We start from the raw sequence: 21,971 nt of genomic DNA on the forward strand, positions 1-21,971 counted from the left end.
TCAGTCACATACTCCCTGCCTAGCCTTTAGTCTCCAACTCTTCTTAAGGTTTATAACCAGTACAATTTGCTAGTAAAGCTATTTGGTCCTGAGCTTTTCTTTTTTGTGAGATTTGATTACTGATTCACTCTCTTCACTTCTTATGGAAATGTTCAGATTTTCTGTTTCTTGAGTCAGATTTGGTAATATCGTGTGTTTCCAGGAACTTGTTCATTTTATCTAAGTTATCTAATTTGTTGGTGTACAGTTGCTCATAGTATTCTTTTATACTCCATTTTGTTTCCATAAAGTCAGTAGTAATGTCCCCACTTCGCTTATGATATTAGTAATTTACATCTTCCATTTTTTTCCTTAGTCTAGGTAAAGGTTTTTCAATTTTGTTGCTCTTTTTGAAGAACCAACTTTTGATTTTGTTGATTTTCTCTATTTTTCTGATCTGTAATTTTGTTATTCTCTACTTTATTATTTTCTGGCACCTTCTTGCTTTGGGATTAGTTTGCTCTTTCTAATTTCTTAAGGTCGAATATTAGGTTATTGATAAGGGGTTTTTTTTTGTCATTGTTGTTGTTTTTAATATGGGTGTTAAAAGCTATAAAATTGCCCCTGAGCTCTGATTTTCAGCATTCCCTCAATTTTGGTATGTTGTGTTTTCATTTTCATTGATTTTGAAGTATTGCTAATTTCCCTTGTGAATTGTTTTTTGACCCATTAAGAGTATGTTAATTTACATAAGTCTAGGAATTTTCCACTTTTCTATTTTCTTGATTTCTAGTTCATTCCATTGGATAAGAGAAGACACTTTGTATGAGTTCAGTGTTTTAAATGTTTTGAGACTTGTCCTGTGGCCTAACGTATAGTCTGTCCTGAATAATGTTTCCATGTGTACTTGAGAAAAATATGTATTCTGCTATTTTTGGAGAGAATATTTTACATATGTCTGTTATGTCTAGTTGGTTTATAGTGTTGTCACATTCTCTATTTCTTTTTTGATCTTCTGTCTACTTGTTTTGTCCATTAATGAAAGTAAAGTATAGAAATCTTCAACTATTATTATATAATTGTCAATTTCTCCCTTCAGTTATGTCAGTTTTTGCCTCATGTATTCTGGGGCTTTGTTATGTATGTATACATATATTCTTGCTGGATTGACCCATTTACCAATATATATTGTCCTTTGCCCCACGTAACAGTTTTTGACTTATGTCTGTTTTGCCTGATATTAGTATAACTATTCTACCTCTCTTTTGATTTTATTTGGATACAACATCTTTTTCCCATTTTTCAATTTCAGCTTATTTGTGCCTTTGAATCTGAAGGGAGTCTCTAGTAGATAGCCTACAGTAGGATCATGTTTCTTTTATCCCTCTGCCATTCTCTGGCTGTTAGTTGGAGAGTTTACTTCATCAGCATGTAAAATAATTACTGATAAGGAATAAGTTACTTGGCCATTGTACTATTTGTTTTCTGTATCACATCTTTTTGTTCCTTACTTCCTTCATTACTGCTTTTTTGTGTAATTACTTTTTTGTTACGTACCATTTAATTCTTTTCTCATTTCCTTTTCTGTGTTATTTTTCAATTTTTTTCTTAAAGATTACCTTGGGGTTTATAATTAACCTATTCAATTTATAACAATTTATTTTGAATTATTACCACTTTAATAGTATATAAGAATTCTGGTCTGTGGCCATGCCACCTTGAACAAGCTCGATCCCATCTGATCTCGGAAGCTAAGCAAGGTTAGGCCTGGTTAGTACTTGAATGGGAGACCACCTAGGAATACCAGGTGCTGTAGACACCTGGTAAAAAATAAAAAATAAGGGATTATAGCTGACAAGGTCCTTGCAATCTTTGAAGTCATCCAAGGATTGCCTCATCTAAAAAAAAAAAAGAATTCTGCTCCTATACAGTCTCTTTTCCCCTTTATATTATTGTCACAGATTACATATTCATACATGGTGTGCCTATGAAGATAGACTTATAATTACTGTTTACTGCATTTGTCTTTTAAACCATATTGGAAAATAGAAACTTAGAATACAGTAATACTGGCATTTGCATTTACCTTTACTAGTATTCTTTATTTCTTTATATAACTTCAGGTTACTGTCCAGTGTTCTTTTATTTCTACCTGGAGGACTCTAGCATTTCTTATAGGATAGGTGTACTAATGACAGTCTCCCTTAGCTTTTATCTCAAAATATCTTAATTTCTGCTTCATTGTTGAAGGATAGTTTTTCTGGATATAGAATTTTTGTTTGGCATGTTTTTCTTTCAGTGTTTTAAATGTGTCATTTCACTGCCTTTGGCCTCCATGATTTTTTTTTTTTTTTATACTAGCTGTTAATATCATTGAGGATCGCTTATAAGTGACAAGTTGTATCTCTGTCAATGCTCTCAGAATTCTTTTGTTTTTGGCTTTTAATGGTTTGATTTTAATGAGTTTGCAGATTTTTTTGCTTTTAGCCTTGTAATTTATTCATCAGTTTGGATGTGTAGATGAATGCCTTTCATTAAATTTTGAAAGTTTTCATTATTTTAAAAAATATTTTTCTGCCTGTTTTTCTCTCCTTTAAGGACTCCTATTGTGTGTATGTTATGTAATAGCATTTCATGTCCTGTTTTCCTCAACCTTAATGTTTTGTCCCAGGCATTGTGGGTTCTTCATTTTCCTTACAATGTTTTAAAGAAATCCCCTCTCTCTAGTCCAGGACCAGTGTCCCACACTGAGAATGCAGGCTGCTTTCTTCAAGACCCGCTTCCCAGCCATGGAGATGGGTAGAGCAAGGACTAATAAAACCACTGTAAATCTTTTCTGTTGTTTTATTTTGTTTGTTTTGTTTTTAGAGCCAAAAGGAAAGTTTGTTAGGAAAGGGATAACACTCCAGATTGTGGTCTCCTCACAGAGGCAGAGAGAGAGACAGTGACTATAGAGAGAGACAAGGACAGTGAGTAAGACAGAGTAAAGGCACTGAGAGAGGCCCTGAGTGTTCAGGGAATTCAGTTTATATGTCATTCTTTAGTTCCCCTTTCCTTTGATATGGACATATAGTGAAGAAGGGGAAGAGTTTGTAGTGCTAAAAGCCTGCTGGCTGGCTGGTACTTCCCAGCCTTTTATCCTTAGGTTCTCCACGGTTTTAGCCATGGGGAATGACTGTTGGTTCCTATTTCCCCTTCACTGGTATGGGGAATGGGTTGTTAGCAATCCTAGCAGAAATCTTCCTTTGTTCTAAAGGTGTCCTCCTGGCCTGGCTACAGGGCTGATCAGCATATTACAGTCTCTGAATGTAGCTTGATTAACATTTTAATTCTCTTGCCTCCCACCTACTTAATTCCCCCCTCAGAGATTTTATTCCTTTATTCTTAAGGGGATGTTGAGAGATGAAGGTCTGTCTTCTGTAACTTCTTCAAAACTGAGAAAGGGCTGTAGACCCTGCCCACTAGGGAACAAAAATCTCTGGAAGCCTATCGTAAGGGCCCTGAAGCAGAGAACATGAGGTTTTCCAGCATGCAGAAGTGGTAGGAAGCCTTGCAGCCTAGAACTTAGCAAAAAGATTGAAAAGACGAAAGTCAAAATTAATAGTAGAGGTAATTGACAGTAAAGTTACATTTTCATGGCAGTTTGTTAATTCAAGGTGAAGATATCTAGTGAAAGGAAATTGAATCATTTTGAAGAGAATAGTGGCAGAGACACCGGGCTAAAAGAATAATTATTCAGAAAAGTCCCCTGATTCCTTGGGATTTGTGGACTTATCTATTTTTGGAACAAAAGCTTACAATCTTCCACAAGTTCATATGAATAGGTTGCACTTACTGTTTCATTTTCTGGAGGAAACTATAAGGGCTCATAAGAGACTGGTTTAATCCAAGACAGATATACCCAGCTGTTGATTCCTTGTAATTTGACAGCAGTTGCAAAACTTAACAAAACTTGATAGGGCTCTTTCTGTTTGAGTTGAGGGCTGACTTTCAATAGATCACAGGTAAGGAGCTGCTCTGCTCTACTGGAAACCCTGAAATAGAAGCCAGTCATCTATGAATGGTTTAACACCAGGTTCCCCACAAATGTGTATTGTGTGATGGGCAAGAGGGCTGCCCCCTTTTTTGGCTGTGCCCCATTTCCTGGAATGAAGGGCTTTCTACACCAGACCCTGGTCCTGACATGTGGTGGGAAATTTTACTGCTAGTTCAGAAGAGGAATTTTCCACTTAAATAGCTGACCTTGTAATCAGCTCTTTGTTCTGCTTCTGTAGACATACTTGCTACATGGGCCAAAGAGCAGAGTGATCTGGAGATCAGCTGAAGACTCACCATCCCCTTTGATTGTTCTGTCTAGATAACAGATGTATTGCCTAATTTCCTGTCTGAAGATCTCATACTCTGTAACTGCCCATACCGCATAGCAACTCCTACAGTCTGTAACTGTCTGAGGACAAATTAACCAATCGGCCCATGCCAAATAAGTCCTACAAAAGCAAAATTGCCCCTGAGCTCGGCACCCAGATCTTCTGGGACCGCCGGCGTAATAAACATGAGTTCTCCAACTCTCCAAGTGGTGCTTGGTTTCTCATCGGTCTGATTTTGCAACATTTCTGCAACAGTCCCAGTCTTACAATGGGAAAAGTAAGTTATCTTACCTTATTTTAGGCTGGCTATTTTTCCTGTCACTGTGCCGTTAGCATTGGAGAGGCCCATGGGATGGGTCAGGACAGAGTAGGTAGCCCTAGTATCTAGTAAAAGGTCAGTTTTCCTCCCTGCCATGTCTAGGGTGACCTGAGACTCGCCTGTTGTGATTGCAATGATTTCTCTAGAACAAGCCGGCAAGTTGCTTGGGCCTCTGTTGTTGCAGGAGAGCAGCTCTCTCATGAGAGGCTTGCTATAAGGGGAGAGGGCTTCTCATGAGAGGCTTGCTATAAGGGGAGAGGGCTTATGAGGTTCACCCCTCCCCAGCTTTCCAGGGCTAGATGGATACTCGCTCTTCTAGTGCCCTTCTTTCTTGCAGTTAGCGCATTTATTATACCCAGTCCCAAAGATGCCAGCCATGACGGACCAAGGTTGAGGATCTCCAGTCCTGAAAGAGTTGTTTTGTTTTTTGTTTTTGCCTCGGGTCACCTCGAGATGGTGGTCCCTGTATTATGGCAGATAAAATTTGTGCCTTTTTGCGCTCTGCTTCTTTCTCTGCCCATTCCCAGTTTTTGGACACCTTAAAGATCTCTGGCACCAAGGCAGCCTACAGGGTTGAGGTCTAGGCCCCATCTTTTGGAGCTTCCTTTATAATATTGGGCACAGCCTGAGTTATAAAATGTATAGCCAGGAGTGTCTGGCCCTCAGACTTTGGGCCAATGTTAGTATATTCTCTAAAAGCCTCAGAAAACTGGTTAAGGCAACATAAAACACAAAATTACTTTGATGAAGAACAGAATCCTTGTTTTCTACTCAGAAAACTTTTCCATAACATCAGCAGCAGAACAATAGTCTAAGAAACATTAAAAGCAACTCTAGCTTACTTTTGACATTTAAATTTCCAGCCTTGTTTAGCTTAATCACATAAAATTTCCTCTCAGGATTTCTCTTCACAAACCTACAACTTCCCTTATTCCTTCAGTTTGCCTCTTTTCACTCATTCAGAAATAACCGACTTTAAGACAAACACCTTTCCTTCAGTTTCCTTCAAAATATATGTCCTTACTTTATACCTTCTGTTAGCAAAAACATACATTTTCCTTTCTATCATAATTAGAATTCTTAACTCTACCATATTATATATATAATACTGACAAATACAGATCAGAGGTCATGCACATTATTTCCCCATCGTCAGTATTTGTAACTTCCCTGAGGGTGCATATTTCGTTTTCTCTGGGGGCGATGAAATAGATGAGGTTACCAGAGAACTCAATTTCCCCTGAGTGTGAGGGTAAAGGGGGAGAAGAAAATTCCTGATTATGTTGAGATCTCCTGGAAGGCGCTCCTGTGATTGGGCCATCTAGTAAATCTGGGTCTTGGTAAAGATGCATAGAAGCTCGTACATAGGGAACTTCTTCCCACTTTTCTGTTTCTTGCAAAATAGATCTAATTGTGGGAGAGTATTGTAGTTGAGGGAACCATTTATAGACCAAACTTCTTGATCCCCCTCCCATCATTAGTTTGGAAGGAGGAGGGGCCTCTCTGGGTCCTCACTGCTGACAGCTGGGCGTGGGGCTGCAAGCTGGAAAGTGCCTGTGCTGCTGTAGAAGAAGGAGAAAATATATTCTTCCCTTAGGGGAAATTAAACCTGGGTACCCTGAACCTTAACCCTTAAGATACCTGAGAACACAATCCTAGCTGAACCTGAATCTGAAAGCACAAAGCTCCAGAGGCTCTGTGGCGAAGTGCTGCCTGGAAAGGCAGAAGGTGGGGGAATGGTAGCACGTGTCTGGCCCACTACTGCTAGGAGTGTGCACAGGGATTTACCTGTGGCTCCTACAACCAGAATGTAGGCGGTGGGTCCTGGGCCCCCCATTGTCAGAGGGGGAATGACAGCACCAGTCTGGGTTGGCCGCTGCCCTGAGCATTTGCAGGGATTTACCTGTGGCTCCAAGGGAGAGAAACAGACACAGAAATTCAGGGATAGCAACAGAAGGCTAGCTTTTCGGGGTGGGGGGGGCATATTTCCTTGAAGTCCTGCACTGTAGGGGATGCAGGCCAGGGAACCCGATGCAGTCGGGGCACTCAGCTCTGAACTGTTTGGACCCTCTCTGAAATTGCTCTGGAGTCCTGGAACTAATTCAGAAATGAGGACAGGATAGATTGGGACGAGTTAGAAAAGTTCAGTGGAGCTGCTACCGCGACCCAGCCTCTTCCCCATTAGAGTTCCTGCTGGAGGAACAGGGAAGGAGGGAAAGGCTAAAGGGCAAGATCTGGAGTATGCCCCAGCATGCTTCTGTAGCCCACTGCTTCCCCGGTTGCAAGACCCCAGCCAAAATGAAAGCAAGGGGCCAAGAGGAGGGAACAGAAGATTCCCACAGAGGCTTACCCATCCTGTTGTGGCCGAAAGGTGCTGCACAGTCTTTTAATTTGGAATTTGGACAGGGTCCCTCAGTAGGTCTTCTCTGCAATTCCGCTGGTGACACCGAGTCAGGGAAGTTAGAGGAAGAAAAGTAGGAAAAGTAGACAGGACCAGTGGACTCCTGCTCCATTAGATGACAAGTCTCTCACCAGCTTCTTAGAAACAGCATCAACCATTTGCCCAAGGCCAGTTGATCTTCACGGCATAGGAAAATGAATCCCAGCCACCCTCAGATGAGAAGAGCAATGGCGAACTTGGGTGGGATGAGTTTATGTTCTTTGATCCTTTCATGGACAGGGCAAATTTTCCCAAGTTGCGGGGAGACCAAGCCCTGGACTGAGAGAAAAAGAAGGTCTTTAGGTGGAGAATGTAGAAAGGATTCAACACACATGCGAAAATTAGAGTCAAAAGGAAAGTTTATTAGAAAATAGGTAACACTCCACAGACAGAATGTGGTCTCCTCTCAGAGGCAGAGGGAGGGACAGTGAGGACAGTGACAATAGACAAGGACAGTGAAAGAGAAAGAGTAAAGGAACTGAGAGGGACCTCTTTTTAAATTGCCTTTCTTGATTCTGTATTCACTTGGTTGTATACCTTTGACTATTTTCCATATTTCCAAAGTTTATTTTGATTATTTTTGCTCCGCTTTTTGGTGTTTCTGTGGAACTATCTACTCTGCCATTTTTACTGACATCACAGCCTTTTATCATATTCTTGGAACATGTATTTTGCTAATTTATATGGAGCAATATAGAGTTATTTTTGCTCTAAAATTAAGCAGTATATAAAATATCCTGCTATTCCTATCAGTTATATAAAATTTGAGTATTCACCAGTTGTGTTTCTTATATGTATTCAAAAACATTTTACATATTTGTATCCTGTTTTTTAACTTCTTTATTGAGATATAATTCACTGCCCACTTAAGTGTACAATTCATTTTTTATTCAAAGGTCTTGCAACCATCACCATGATATTAGAACATTTTTTCCCTCCTTAAAGAAGCCCTACACCCATTAGCGTTCAGATCTCATTATGAACCGATTAGCTTTCAATTCTCATTCTTCCCTGTCATGTTCTCCCCCAGCCCTAAGCAACCACTAATCCACTTTCTCCTTATATTTGCTTCTTCTGAACATTTCATACACAGTTGACCCTTGAATGGCATGGAGGTTAAGGTCACTGACCTCCACCCTGTGCAGTTAAATATTTGCTTATAGTTTTGACTCCCCAAAACTTAACTACTAATAGCCTACTGTCAACCTTACTGATAATATTGTTGATTAACACATATTTTGTTGTATGTTATATGTATTATATGTTATATTCTTATAACAAAGTAAGCTATAAAAAAGAAAATGTTAAGAAAATCATAAGGAAGAGAATATACTGTGGAATAAAGGGAGAAAAGGAATTTTTGATAACCAGAGGGTAGGCTTTGGCAGAGACTGGTGCTCACCACCATTCTGACGTCTGCCTCCCCACATTTCCCAGTTCCCTTACAACTGGGCAGGCCCTTATGACTAGTTCTGCCAATGGCCTTAGAGAAGAAGTGATACATGTCATCCAGGCTATTAAGAAAATCATAAGAGTATTTATTGAAAAGCTTCCAAGTGGACCTGTGCAGTCCCAGCCAGCCTGTGTCATTCAAGGTTCACCTGTAAATGGAATTATATAGTATGTGGTCTTTTGTGGTGGCTTCTTTTACATAATGTTTTCAAGTATCATCCATACATGTATGATCTGTCTGTACTTTATTTCTTTTTAGTGCCAGATAGTATTTCACTGTACGGATATACCACATTTTGTTTCTCCATTCAGCACTTGAGGGACATTTGGGCTGTTACTATTTTTTAGTTGTTATGAATAATGCTGACATAAACATTTGTGTACAAGTTTTTCTGTGGACATATGTTTTTGTATTTTAGTTTTAAATCTAGCTATTGTTTGAAAAGTTGTGCCTCTAATTTGAGAGGAATTTCTTTAAAATTTATTTAATTCAGTGGAATTATATCTTCCTACTGAGCTACTTTGTATCAAATAACTCATAATAAGTACATATATTTGTGCTCAAAATAACTATTTTAAGACAATTATATATCTCAGATATTCAGGTTTATCTTTAGTTAGTCTAACTGATTGCTTTTTATATTATATATGCAGTTGCTATAATATGTCTAATGCTATCTTGAAGCAACATAAGAGAACTCTTTTTAAATGAGAGAGTATATTATTATCCTACTCTCATACTCATATATTATATGAGGTAGAGCAAATGAGTTAAACTTCTGGGTTTTCTTTGTCCAGTGGATCAGGACAGTAATCTGCCAGCAGGGACGTTAATTTGAAGTTAAGTTAATCTAGAAATATAGAAAATTTCTAGATTAATGGAGGCTGCAGGTCAGTAGAACAGAAATGATAGGAGGTAGAAAACAAAGAAAAAGCAAGAAACATAAAAAAGAAACATTAAATTACTGAAGACCAATATATAACGTCATGTATAAATGAGATAAACTCCTAAATGAAGAAAGGTCAAATTTTGACACACACACATACACCAACAACAACAATGTTTTTCTATAATGAGAACAGTTGTAGCTAACTTCCAAAGACTGAAAGCAAAGGTGTTGGCAAAGATGTACCTAGAAAATGCAAACATGAAAACTAGGATGACTAAACAGGTGGAGTTTAATATGGTGGGGAGAAAGAGTCACTGTATAAGGATGAAGGGTATAATACACATATTTAGATAAATAACTGTCAAGAAACTTGATACATGGAGTGGAGTTACATTGCACAAAGCTTAAATTGTAGAAAATAGAATAACTGCACAAACGCAATAGTATTGGGATATTCTAACATACTCCCTTAGTGTAGTTAAAGTGTTAAAAACACAGTATAAGCTTAGAAAATTTACATAATAAATTTAAATTAATGGAAAGCATACTGTGGTTTACCTATGATGAAGAATATACCTTTATCTTAGGTCAGGCTATCTGACAACCAAACTCTAGGGTGGAGATACATGTATAAGAAGTTTATTAGGATGTCCCCTCAGGATCAGTGTCTGTGGGGGGAGTAAAGGAATTAAAAGTTCACAGAGTGAGAAATTGAATCAGGTACAATTGCTCCAGAGGCCTCAGCTGGTAACTTAACTGGACCTTTGGCCTGGGGAGCAGCATGACCTTGGAAAAGGTAGCACTCTGTGGCTGAGGGCAGTTCCTGGAGAGAGTTGTTGAAAACTCAGCAACCAACACTGCCAGCATCTGAAAGAATGAGTGCCTCAGTCCTGAAACAGGAATCAGAGCAGACATAACAGCACCCACTGTAGACCACCCCTGGTGCCACTTGTTCCTACTTTGTTCATACAGTAAGTTCTGGAAACCATTCCTCTATGATTTTATTTGATATTTGCTCCTTGAGTAACTTATAAGAAGAACTTTAGTGGGATAAACTACTGTACCCACTTCTGCAGCTGGTCTTGAGGCCACAATTGGTACTCATTTTTCTGCTCTAACTTATTCAAATTCCTCTTACCCTTAGCTAATATCTCTGCTAATCTGAGATTGTTTACTCAGTAAAATAACCTGAACTTTCATCCTTTAGAGGTTTAATATAAGTCAGGGTGGGAGATGGGGTTCTACATAGTCACTCAGAGACCAAAGCTGATTGAGGCTCCACCATCTAGATAGGTGCTGGTCACTATGTCAGGGGAAAAGAAAGCCAGGTGGTGTGTGCTGGCTCTTCTGTGTTTTAGCCTGGAAATGAACACATCACTTCTCTAAGCCCATTGTCAGAACTAGTCATAAGGACCTGCCCAGTTGTAAGGGAATGGGAAACGTGGAGAGGCAGACTTCAGAATGGTGGTGAGTACCAGTGTCTGCCACAGTCTACCCTTCTGGTTATGAAAAATTCCTTTGCTCCCTTTATTCCACAGTTATCCCCTCCTTAGACAAGATAACCCAAAGTCCTATTCCATCAAGGCATTTAGTTCCAGGTGATACTTGGTAATGTCTACATCTAATCTAGATATGGCTCTTTTTGGTCCAAAAACATTGGAACTAAAATGACCAAATTATCTGGCCATTCCCTTCCCCTGCGCCATCTCCTAGATGTGATGGTCAAACAGGGCCAAGTAACCACAGTAAACAGTCCCATTTGGGAATTTTAAAAATGCAATATTGGCTCTTTGTGATATGAAATTTTCTTGGGCACACATTGTGAGTGTCCCTTGCCCTGGAGCAGCGAATATTCCTTGATTAGGCCCTGACTCTGATCTCTGCGAGGCGTGCTATGTCCACTGTTCTCTGTGGTACCTGTTTCCATCTGTGGAGAGCCTTTCTTTTCCACTGTCCTCCTTGAATATATATGAAGTGGGTATTAGGAAATGTGCTCTTCTTGGGGGCTGCTCAGCTTCTCAGCTTCCTGTCTGTAAAATATGAGAGGTCAAATGTCACTTTAAGGCAGCCCTTCTCCCTAGATACTATTGATATTTTGGATAAATGATTATTTCTTTTGAGGGACTGTCCTGTGAATTGTAAAATGTTTAGCAGTATTCCTGGCCTCTGCTCTCTAGATTCCAGTAGTACTTCCTAGTGTGACAACCAAAGATGTCTCCAGACAGTGCCACATATCCCTTGGGGTCAAAATTGTCCTGAATTGAGAACCACCGTTTTAAGGTTAGAATAGCCACAGAATTGTCAAGTTTTTATGATAGTATAGCTCTCTCTCTGAAACTTAGGAGGCTTTTTATCTTTTTAATTACAGTTCTTTTCAGAGCACATTTGTTAGGTCACTGGACTTAATGTCTAACTTTAAGCTTTCAGGCTTCTGTTGGCAAGTCTGAAGTAGTTTCATCAGTTGAAAGATTTTATGTCTTTTTCTCTCAAAGGCTTTTAGAATTGTTTTGTGAAAATGATGTTTCAGAAACAAATCCAAGGTATCAGTGACTTAAAGCAGCATTTATTGCTTACTCAGATCTGTAGGTTGGCTTTGTGGCACTGTTCCAGATCATGGGGTCAGTCAGGTTCAGAGTCTGTTACATGATAAGGTTTCAGCATCCAGGCTAAAGGAGTACCTTCCTGGGGCACATTTTTTTTTTTTCTCATGGTGAAAGATAGAAGAGCAAGAGCCAAGCTAAATCAAGCAAGCACATTTAAAACTTCTCTTTAGATTTGATGACCATCACATTCCTTCGCACTCCATTGGCTGAAACAAGTCATCTGACTAGGCCCATCAATAAGATAAAAAAATATACCTGGGTTGAGAGGGGGAGATGTTTGAACAATCTGCCCTTTTTTTGTTTTTGAAGTGTTTGATGGCATTTAGCTTTTCCAGAATGGCAAGGCCCTGAAATTCTAGACCCATTCTTCTCTTTCATTTCTCTTTTTAAAGTGGCTAATTCTTTCAAATGTAGCCGATAGCCACCAACATACACTACTAAAGTTTTGCTTTCCAATATCTTCTAAAGCAGAGTCAGCAAGCTTTTTCTGTAAGGGCGAAGCCAGATAGTAAATATTTTAGGCTTTGCAAATGATATACAGTCTCTGTTATAGCTGCTCAACTTTGCCATTGTAACAGAAAACAGCCATAGACAATAAGTAATTGAATGAGTGTGGCTGTGTTCCAGTAAAACTTTCTTTACAAAAACAAGCAGGCCTTAATTTGCCAATTTCTATTCTAGAGCTCCAAGTTCATTATGCAAGTGCTGTGCTTTTCCAGGTTATTGCAGGTGACAGTGTCATGAAATGTACTGCTACTATATAACCTGGATTATTAGTTTTATTATGATTAGTTTCCCTGCTGCTAAGCTATGATCCTGTGTTTATATAATAGTAACACCCCACTCCTGGCACCAATTTCAGTGTTAGTCAGAATAGACTAGTGTAACGGAAAAACAGTCCTGTGTGTTTACTGTACTGTCACCAGATGTTTGGTAGTTTTTCCTATACCAAACAATTCTCAGATTCTCTGGACAGCAGCTCGGTGTCCTTCAATTTAACTCAATTCTGACACTATCTACCTGGAGATAGCATCAGATCCCAGAGGTTAAGGGCTTAGTACCACAAGACTGCCCCTACTTCAGATGCCAATCAGAAGCCTAGGTTGTTTCTGTGCTTCTGACCTACTCTATAATTTGGAGCTTCCCACGACCCCTTTTTCAAGTTCAATTAATTTGCTAGAGTGGCTCACAGAACTCAGGAAAACATTTTACTTAATAGATTTCCAGTTTGTTAGAAAGTACATAATTCAAGAATAGACAAATTGAGAGATGCACAGAGCAAGTTATGTGGGAAGGGGTGTGGAGCTTCCATGATCTCTCTGGGTGTCATTCTCCCCAAATCTCCGAGTGTTCACCAGAAGCTCTCTGAATCCTGTCCTTTTGGGTTTTTATGCAGGCTTAATTACATGGGCATGATTGATTAAATCATTGGCCATCGGTGATTGAACTTAATCTCTAGCCTTTCTCTGCTCGCAGGAGGTCTGGGGGTGGGGCCGAAAGTTCTAACATCTGATCACATTGTTGGTTCACCTGGCAACCATCCTCCATCCATTTGGGCTTTCCAAAAGTGACCTCATTAACATAAACTTAGGGTTAGTTGAAGGGTCCTATTATGAATAACAAAAAGCACTCTTCACCTTTATTGCTCTCACCACTTAGGAAATTTTAAAGGTTTTAAGAGCCAGTAACTGAGGCAAAGACCAAATATATATTTCTTATTACAAATCATAATGTCACAAGTAGACTATGCAGAGGTAACAAATAAACCCTGAATTCTCAGTGGCTTAACACAACTACGGTTTATTTCCCACACTGCATGTCCACTGCAGGTCATGATGGCTGAAGACTCTGCTTTACATAGATGCTCAGCAACCCAGGTTAACAGAGGGTTCCTTATCTGGAATGCTACTAATCACCAAAACAAGGGAACATCAGGATGCCCTCTGTTTTTTACTCCTGCTCACATTCCATCGACTAGAACAGGCTTGCCTAACTAACTACGCATGTAACTTGAAGAGGCTGGAAATACGTTAGAGAAAAGATTGAATATTACTAGGTTAGTTTTACTGCCTCTGCCACAAATGCATACAAATTCAGTGATTTTTCTCATGTAGTTGGCAATGGTTCTAACATCTGTAAAAAAGTACATATTGACATACAATGATGAATTTTAGGTACTGTTCTCTGAGGCATTTTTTTGACTTTTTAAATATCTATTTTTTAAAAAGGTGTATTTTGCTCTTAAGTTTTCCAAAATAAAGTGTTTAAGGTTAGAATTTTATTTCTAGACTAGAGTGTATGAAGAGTCATTAATCTTTATCATAGTAGATGTGGAAGTGATATCAAAGCTTGTGATATTTATTCTTGAACGTGCAGTTTTACTTTGCTGAGATATTGTATTTTGGAAATAGTGGCAACAGTATATTTACAGAATAGCAATAATGAAAATTTTAATCTTTTGTTTCACTAAGCCTCTTGATCTTTTTTTTTTTAATTTGATAAAGCCCTTAGTTTACATATCTTTAAAGTTCATCCATGATTGCCTATCAAAATATGTTAAAGACTACATACATGTTTTTCTGGATATAGACATTACAAAAGTAATCATTGCCTTTTGAGCCAGCATTTTTTTTTCTATTCCATTAATCACTGTTATTCAGTGTATGTACTGCATGTCAGTACTAATAATGAAATGTGTTTGTGGATATATGCTTGCTTTCCTTGTTCTCTTGGTTCATAATAGGATTCATTGGTACTAACAGGCAAAATGTGTCAAACTTGAAGCCTTGAGTGTTTATGCTGCTGCCTTCTTTCTAGTGATCATAGCACAGAATTCCTGGGGTCACATGGAAAATTCTTAACAAAGTATTATTTAGTAGCATCAACAGCAAGTAATTTTATAGATTACTGGCACCTAGACAATGCTGTCCTACCTCTGTAAGCAGACAAAAGTTTTATGAACAAATTTGTGTGATTTGAGGTGGGAAATCAGTGACAGAAAGACTGCTAATGACTATTTTAGTTCTTTAGAATTGAACACCTACCTGCCAGTTTGAAAGGTCAAACGAAAATTGCTTAAATTGACATAGAATGATCCATTGTTGATTTGTGATATCTATATAAAATTTATTGTGACTTTAAAATGAGATTTGTTAAAATGCCGGTAATTTAGTATATCAGCAAATATAAATGCTAACTGATGATTCTCTTTCTTTTTTCATAATAGTTCTTACAAGAGCTTTTAGAAGCCTCTCCAAATCACTTTTACTCTACTTGATCAAAAATTGCCAGCTAATCAAAATTCCCAGCAAATAAAACATTACTTCTCTAATAACTATGTATTCAAAAATTAAAATGCCATCAAACTAATTTCTAAAATTTGCCTATTATGATGAATCTCTCCAATAATATCAATTATGGTGAGGGAAATAATTAGCATGAATTGTTTTACTAGTGGTCTGATAACTTGTGAATGGCAAAGTATTTGTATATATCATAGCAGTAATTTTTTATTTTTATTTTTTGAAGGACTTAAAGCCCAGTAATATAGTAGTAAAATCAGACTGCACTTTGAAGATTCTTGACTTTGGACTGGCCAGGACTGCTGGAACTAGTTTTATGATGACACCTTACGTAGTGACTCGCTACTACAGAGCACCAGAAGTCATCTTAGGAATGGGCTACAAAGAAAACGGTCAGCAAACACTTTACTTGAAATACTATTCTGATTTGTTTGCTTTTGTTTGATTTCTTATGTAAATATTTAAGCCAAGGCGCTTAGAGTTAAATGTATGACACTGTTTGATATATTTATCAGGAGTTTGAAAGTAACTATAAATTTTGTTTGGAAAAACTTGGGGCCCTTGTTTATTTAAATACAAATACATAACCATCAACACTACCATTGGAAAAAGAATTTATTGTCATGGCCCCTGAAACAATATATGCCATTTACTTTTCTATAACTTGAAAATGAGTATTTGTAAGATGGACTCAAGTAGACTAACAGTTCATCTTTAATTGTAATCCTGGTGGGCTGTTAGTGATATTTGCTCATATTTCCATTCCCCTGAAACTAAAGTTAATAGCAATAGCACTTAGTGTAAACTTTTAAGAGGTACAGTAAAGCTGTTCTGCAAAGCTGATGGATAATTAATGGGACCTTTTGCAGGAAGCTGTTTCATCAAAACCCTTAAAAAAAATAGCATTACTATGTGTGGATATATTGAATTATATTTATTAACTTTAGAATCAAGATTGAAGAAAATTATCTTCATGAAGCTCATGAATTTTTTTAAAAAATATATACACATTTATATTTAAGAAGAAATTTTAGTGAGTCCCAGACATTTAGGAGATGAGTACATCTGCACAGGATTTTATTGACTTTAAACTTTAACTTTTTTAATGTGGTAACTTTATTTAAAATACTCCCTGAAATAGAACCTAGATGTTTTTTTCTAGCAAGGAATCTGGAACAGCCAGGAAGCTATTAAGTCAGTCTTCAGGATTCTTTATTATAAAAAGTAGCATCAAACTAAGGATTTTAGCTTAATTTCCTTTTCTGAGCTAATTAAAAACAAATACTTTAAATATATACCTTTTTTTTTGTTCTTAAACATGCTGTTTTGTTTTCTTACTCTGTACCCCAAATTCTTATACTCTGTATAATCAAGCGACTTGGATTTAGGATGACTCTTTTTTTTTTTTTTTTTGAGAATTGATACTTCAAATGACCAACATGAAGATTGCTTTTGCATTTGCTATGAAACCATTGATTGTCACAGATATTGTGTAATGTGTCAGTGTCCTGGAAATGTAGATCTTGGAAGATAGTTCCCTACCAGAAATTAGCACCAAGAAAAAATGTTTAAAGAATTGACACACTTTCCTGTCTTAGATAAGATTACTTTGCTTTTTTTTTTGTCTCAGGAAACTGAGTCAGGTGTAATGCTTAATTTTGATAACTACATTATCCAGCAAGTTTAAACATGAGAATTTCCTTCTTTTAGTGACACTTCCCTTCCTACCTACCTACCCCACCTGTTTTAACAACTGTCTTTTATTGCAAGCTACCTCAAAGCTTTTTTGCAAAGTATGAAATAATGGAATATATTCAAACTTCCTAATAGGCTTAGTAGTTAGACACTTTAAAACTAGTTTTGTTTGTGAACCAGGTTTGTCATGTTCTGAGAAAGTTTTTGCTGACCCAGACAATAACCTCTGTACTTGCAGCTTTCAAAATCTGTTTAAAAATACTTTCTTTAAGTTACCTACATCATTTGTGTCCTGGATATTTAACTGAAGTTTGCCATTTTCTATAAAATGTATTATAATAGATTTTTGCCTAAAATGAAAACCCTAGAAGAAATTATTCTCTGAGCTGATTTATGAATATTAACTTTCCTCTAAAATTTTGTCCTTGAAAGTTGAATCACATACCATAAATATTAAAACATTTGTACGTATTTTAAAATGAAATTTTAGAGAAACTTAAGTTCCACAGGATTTCCAAAATTTATTTCCAGTTTAGCTCCTATGATTCTGTAATGAATTGGTAGTTTCCTTATTAGAAAGTACACTTTATCAAGAAGACATGACCACTGGTTTGACACACAAGCTGGACCTAGGCAATTGGAGATTCCCTACTCCCTCCACTGAGCTTGGAATGTATGTTTCCCGCTTGCCTTCCCCGCTCCCAGAAGCTGCTCCAAGGATACATCCTTGATATGAAAATGTGGTAGTGAGGTAGTGAGACTGTCTTTACTGTGTATGTGACTGAACCCAGTTAGGGCTTCCTGTGTATGTGACTGACCCCAGTTAAGGCCTCTATGTAAACTTTTAAGATTTGATAGGTGGGTGTGGAAAACTGCTAGTCTTGTGGTCACCCCATATGTAAGTGTCCTTGCTTATTAAACTTGCCACCTACGAAAAAAAAAAAAAGTACACTTTGATTTCCTAAGTCCTCCAACATGGATAAAGGGTGTATCTTACTCTAACATCCATAACATCCATTTCTATCCTTTTCTTCTTTTGTTCTTATAGAATTTAGACCTTCCGACTTCAAAAATAATTGCCAGTTTCTAAGGCTTTCTTTTTAAATGGCTCATTCTTCCCCTTCTCCTATTAAACTGCAAGTACTTACTCTAGATTTTCAAACCTAAAGATATAAAATATCAGAGTGTGTTGTTAGTTTTAATGAAACTGGTAGAGATCCTCAAATTACCCATTTCTGTGTTCAGCAAATTTTTTTTCAGCATTGATTAGAGCTCCCATTTAAAGTGGGAACTTTCATACTGTATTTAGCCAAAACTAACTTCTGAAATCAAAAACAGTTTAAAAACTTTAAGTGGAAAACGTAAAATATACTTCTATTAAGTTTTCTTAATCATTTGTTCATTCTCTATGCACTTGTTCCTTTTGGGATACTAGGGTAAATATAGCATGACGTTGCCAAGAAAACAAATGACTTCTAATTTAGAATAAACATAGCACTTCTCAAATAAATATACAAAATCCAGTTTGAAAATTTCTAAAGAACTTTATATTAAATTTTAAACTATAATTGTTCATAAAAAACATTTTTTCTGTTAAACGTTTTAATATACTAGATTTTTTCTGCTCATGCTTTTTTCTTTTGTTTGACTTAAAGAGAGAGCATAATGCACAGTTGAACCTCAAAATAATATCAAGATTTTATTTTTTTAAATTTACTACCTCGTGTACTTTTTCAGCCTTTTTAACAAAGTTTGTGTTTGGTTCTATTTCATATTTTATGAACAAATTTTCAGTGATGAAATATATAGAATTTTTAATCATGTGATTTCTGTGCATAGCTCTCACTTTAAAATTAGATATGTAGTTAAAAAGCAACACTTCATGTTTGCTTTTGTGATTCAAAGCCTTTTGAAAAATATTTTGTTTTTAATTATTCCATTAGCTAAAATTAAAATCACTTTTTTCTTTTTGTGATGTTTTGTAGTTTTTTATATAATGCAGTCATATTATGCTTCTTTGATTTTAATGACCTTTTGCTTTGCTTTTCCTTCTTTTGTGCTGCAAACATATAGTGGATTTATGGTCTGTGGGGTGCATTATGGGAGAAATGGTTTGCCACAAAATCCTCTTTCCAGGAAGGGACTGTATCCTTGTGCTGCTGCAGCAGTTTAATTAGTTAGGTGATGAACTTCCTTATGTTCTTTAATGAAAATGAATATTGTACATTCATATATGTGGGTTTTTTAAACAGACAAAGTTTGTGGCTGTTATAGTTCAAAAATCGTTGAGACAAGAAGCTGAAATATTTGTAGACTGCATCTGGCAGTAAGACATACAGTCTCTGCTGGTAGTTAGAGCACATTCACTGTCACTCATTTTTATTTTATACTGCTTTCTATAATTTTAAAGTATACATGGTGTGCGTGATTTTTTTTAATATGTTTATATTTTTTTTATTTTAACCAAAATTTTTATGTTAATATCATTGCATTTTGTTTTCAGTTGACATTTGGTCAGTTGGGTGCATCATGGGAGAAATGATCAAAGGTGGTGTTTTGTTCCCAGGTACAGATCGTATCCTTATCTTTGGCCTAAAATGTAATTTCTAAAGGTCAAAATGTATGGCAGCATTTCAACTTGGTCAAGCATAATGTATTTTGTCTCTCCCTAATAATATTGTTAAATTGCTCTACTCTTTAAAAATACCACCTGCTATTTGACGTAGACTTTCCTTTCCCTCATTTATTGATTGTTTCATATGTTAATTTTGAGAACTGCTCAAGTTAATTATCCACTATTACTTGCTGGCTTTGAGTTGATTTATTTAACCTAAATCAAAAATCATTGCTCGCATTAAAATTTTCTAGTAACTATACACCTGAGTAAGTATAGAAGTGCTTTTTAGGACTTTAATATGAATTTTAGAATTGTCTCTTGCTTCTGGTCATCTTTTTGTTTTGTCCCCCACCCCCGCCTCATTTTTTGTTAATTTTCTATGCCTTTTATGTCTTTTGGTTGTTTAATTTCTCAACATACTGATCTTTTCATCTGAGAATTTCAGCAGTAATAGTTTAAATGATGATGAGTAGATTTGGATTCATGCTTTTGGTTCATCTGAGTACTTTTTTTATTACCAGTGAGTAATCTGTTATGTGTTTATCAGCTGGAAACACTTATAATTATTTTAGGAAGAGAGATGGGAAAAGCCACATGCACTGGGTTACAATAAGAAAGCTTTAGGTCTTAGTCTGCAGGTGAGACTTGGGGTGTAAAGACAGGTGAAGAGACTAGGGAATTATAACCTTACAACTTACTGAGATACTGATTCATTTTCATAATTTTCAGAGCTTTAAAAAAAACTTTATTAACATAAGCTAAATAAATAAAATGCCATTTTTATCAAAGCCATCGTTTTTATTGCTAGTAGTTTTTTCTGTTAGTATAGACAACTCAAAAAAAAGAAGACAAATAATAAGAAATATTAGCCTCTAGGGTAGGCATTCACATTTTTCTGATAAGCTAGAAGAAAATGGCAAATTTTATATTCTAAAATTATGTGCAGTTTAAAATTCTTTGAGTCATTTGTATTTAGAATTTGTTAGTTTAAGCTTCCATTTTTATGATAAAATCGGTATTAGACACATACATACACATACACACACTCTCTCTCTCGCAATAAGGTTAACAAAGCTGGTTTATTGATCCTTTCCATCCACCTATAAGCATTGCCTTTTGCAAGGTGGCTGTAAAATTTATAACTGCCACATTCTTTCTTAGGGTTTTTTAAATTGTTATTTTCTTGTTATTTTAATGTGTGGATCGTGTTGAACATTAGATACACAGAGTATTTTTCTTAGCTACTTGATATTAGATATTGATCAGTGGAATAAAGTTATTGAACAGCTTGGAACACCATGTCCCGAATTCATGAAGAAACTACAACCAACAGTAAGGACTTATGTTGAAAACAGACCTAAATATGCTGGATATAGCTTTGAGAAACTCTTCCCCGATGTACTTTTCCCAGCTGATTCGGAACACAACAAACTTAAAGGTACTTTTAAATAAATATATATATTTAATCCCGTTGTGTATGTGTGCGTGTGCATGTGCGTGCGTGTGTTTCCATTTGATTATGGGACATAGCCCAAGAATAACTTTGGATGATGGAGCAAAGCAAGGGTTTAGTTATCATATGTATAACCTGATTTTATAGTAAAATCTATTATTTTTAAAACATATACTTTTTAATAAATGATAATTTCAAGTTTCTGAAATGTACTGATAATTTTTTAAAAACATATGAGATATATGTACATTAATATTATTATTTTTGCAGCCAGTCAGGCAAGGGATTTGTTATCTAAAATGCTGGTTATTGATGCATCTAAAAGGATCTCTGTAGATGAAGCTCTCCAGCATCCATATATCAATGTCTGGTATGATCCTTCTGAAGCAGAAGCTGTAAGTTCTTTTCTTAATGTTTGAAGAATATGTTGCCTCTTATAGTTAGAATTAAAAAGTTAGGTTTGGAGGAGACATTTTAATTTTAAATAATATAAGAGATAATAGATGATGTTTTTCTGTTTCTGTATTAAAAGTAACTTAACAAGCATATCCAAGCACCTCCTACACAAAATAAAGTTACTTCTCACTGTTTCTTGCCTTGATACCTGATCTGATGAGCTAGAATATTTGGGAGACCATCCTAACTTAGTTATAAAACAAATTACTATGTTCAAAGCATAACAAATTCTGTGATATAAATAAAATGTGTGAACCATTTCAAAAGTTGGAAGATAAAGATGGTTAAGCATCCTTTTTCCTATCATAAAGGAGTGTTCCAAAACTAGGCTCTCTGCATACAAAGGTTGTTGATGAGTGATCAGTCTTGATCTGTTGTATTTTTATAAACCCTTTCTG

General features: G+C 36.5%; 1 protein-coding gene and 1 non-coding gene across 8 annotated transcripts in view; both read left to right on the top strand.

Moving 5' to 3' along the window:
* The window catches only part of MAPK8 (mitogen-activated protein kinase 8), a 93,607-nt gene that overhangs the window by 60,351 nt on the left and 11,285 nt on the right, over positions 1 to 21,971 (top strand). For 5 of the 7 annotated variants that reach the window (XM_015593252.2, XM_006916920.3, XM_015593254.2 and 2 more), the window contains 4 exons: positions 15,579 to 15,744; positions 19,551 to 19,622; positions 20,920 to 21,102; positions 21,388 to 21,512. In XM_015593252.2, the coding sequence (XP_015448738.1) occupies positions 15,579 to 15,744; positions 19,551 to 19,622; positions 20,920 to 21,102; positions 21,388 to 21,512 (546 nt within the window). Of the gene's footprint in view, positions 1 to 15,578; positions 15,745 to 19,120; positions 19,193 to 19,550; positions 19,623 to 20,919; positions 21,103 to 21,387; positions 21,513 to 21,971 lie in introns of all 7 variants that reach the window. The other 2 variants (XM_015593253.2, XM_015593255.2) reach the window with 1 other exon arrangement.
* On the top strand, positions 1,680 to 1,798 carry LOC112483925. Its single transcript, XR_003047821.1, has one exon. It is a non-coding gene; the product is annotated as a 5S ribosomal RNA (ribosomal RNA).

Source organism: Pteropus alecto, unplaced genomic scaffold (genome assembly GCF_000325575.1).
Source record: "Pteropus alecto unplaced genomic scaffold, ASM32557v1 scaffold287, whole genome shotgun sequence".
NCBI classification, from domain to species: Eukaryota; Metazoa; Chordata; class Mammalia; order Chiroptera; family Pteropodidae; genus Pteropus; species Pteropus alecto.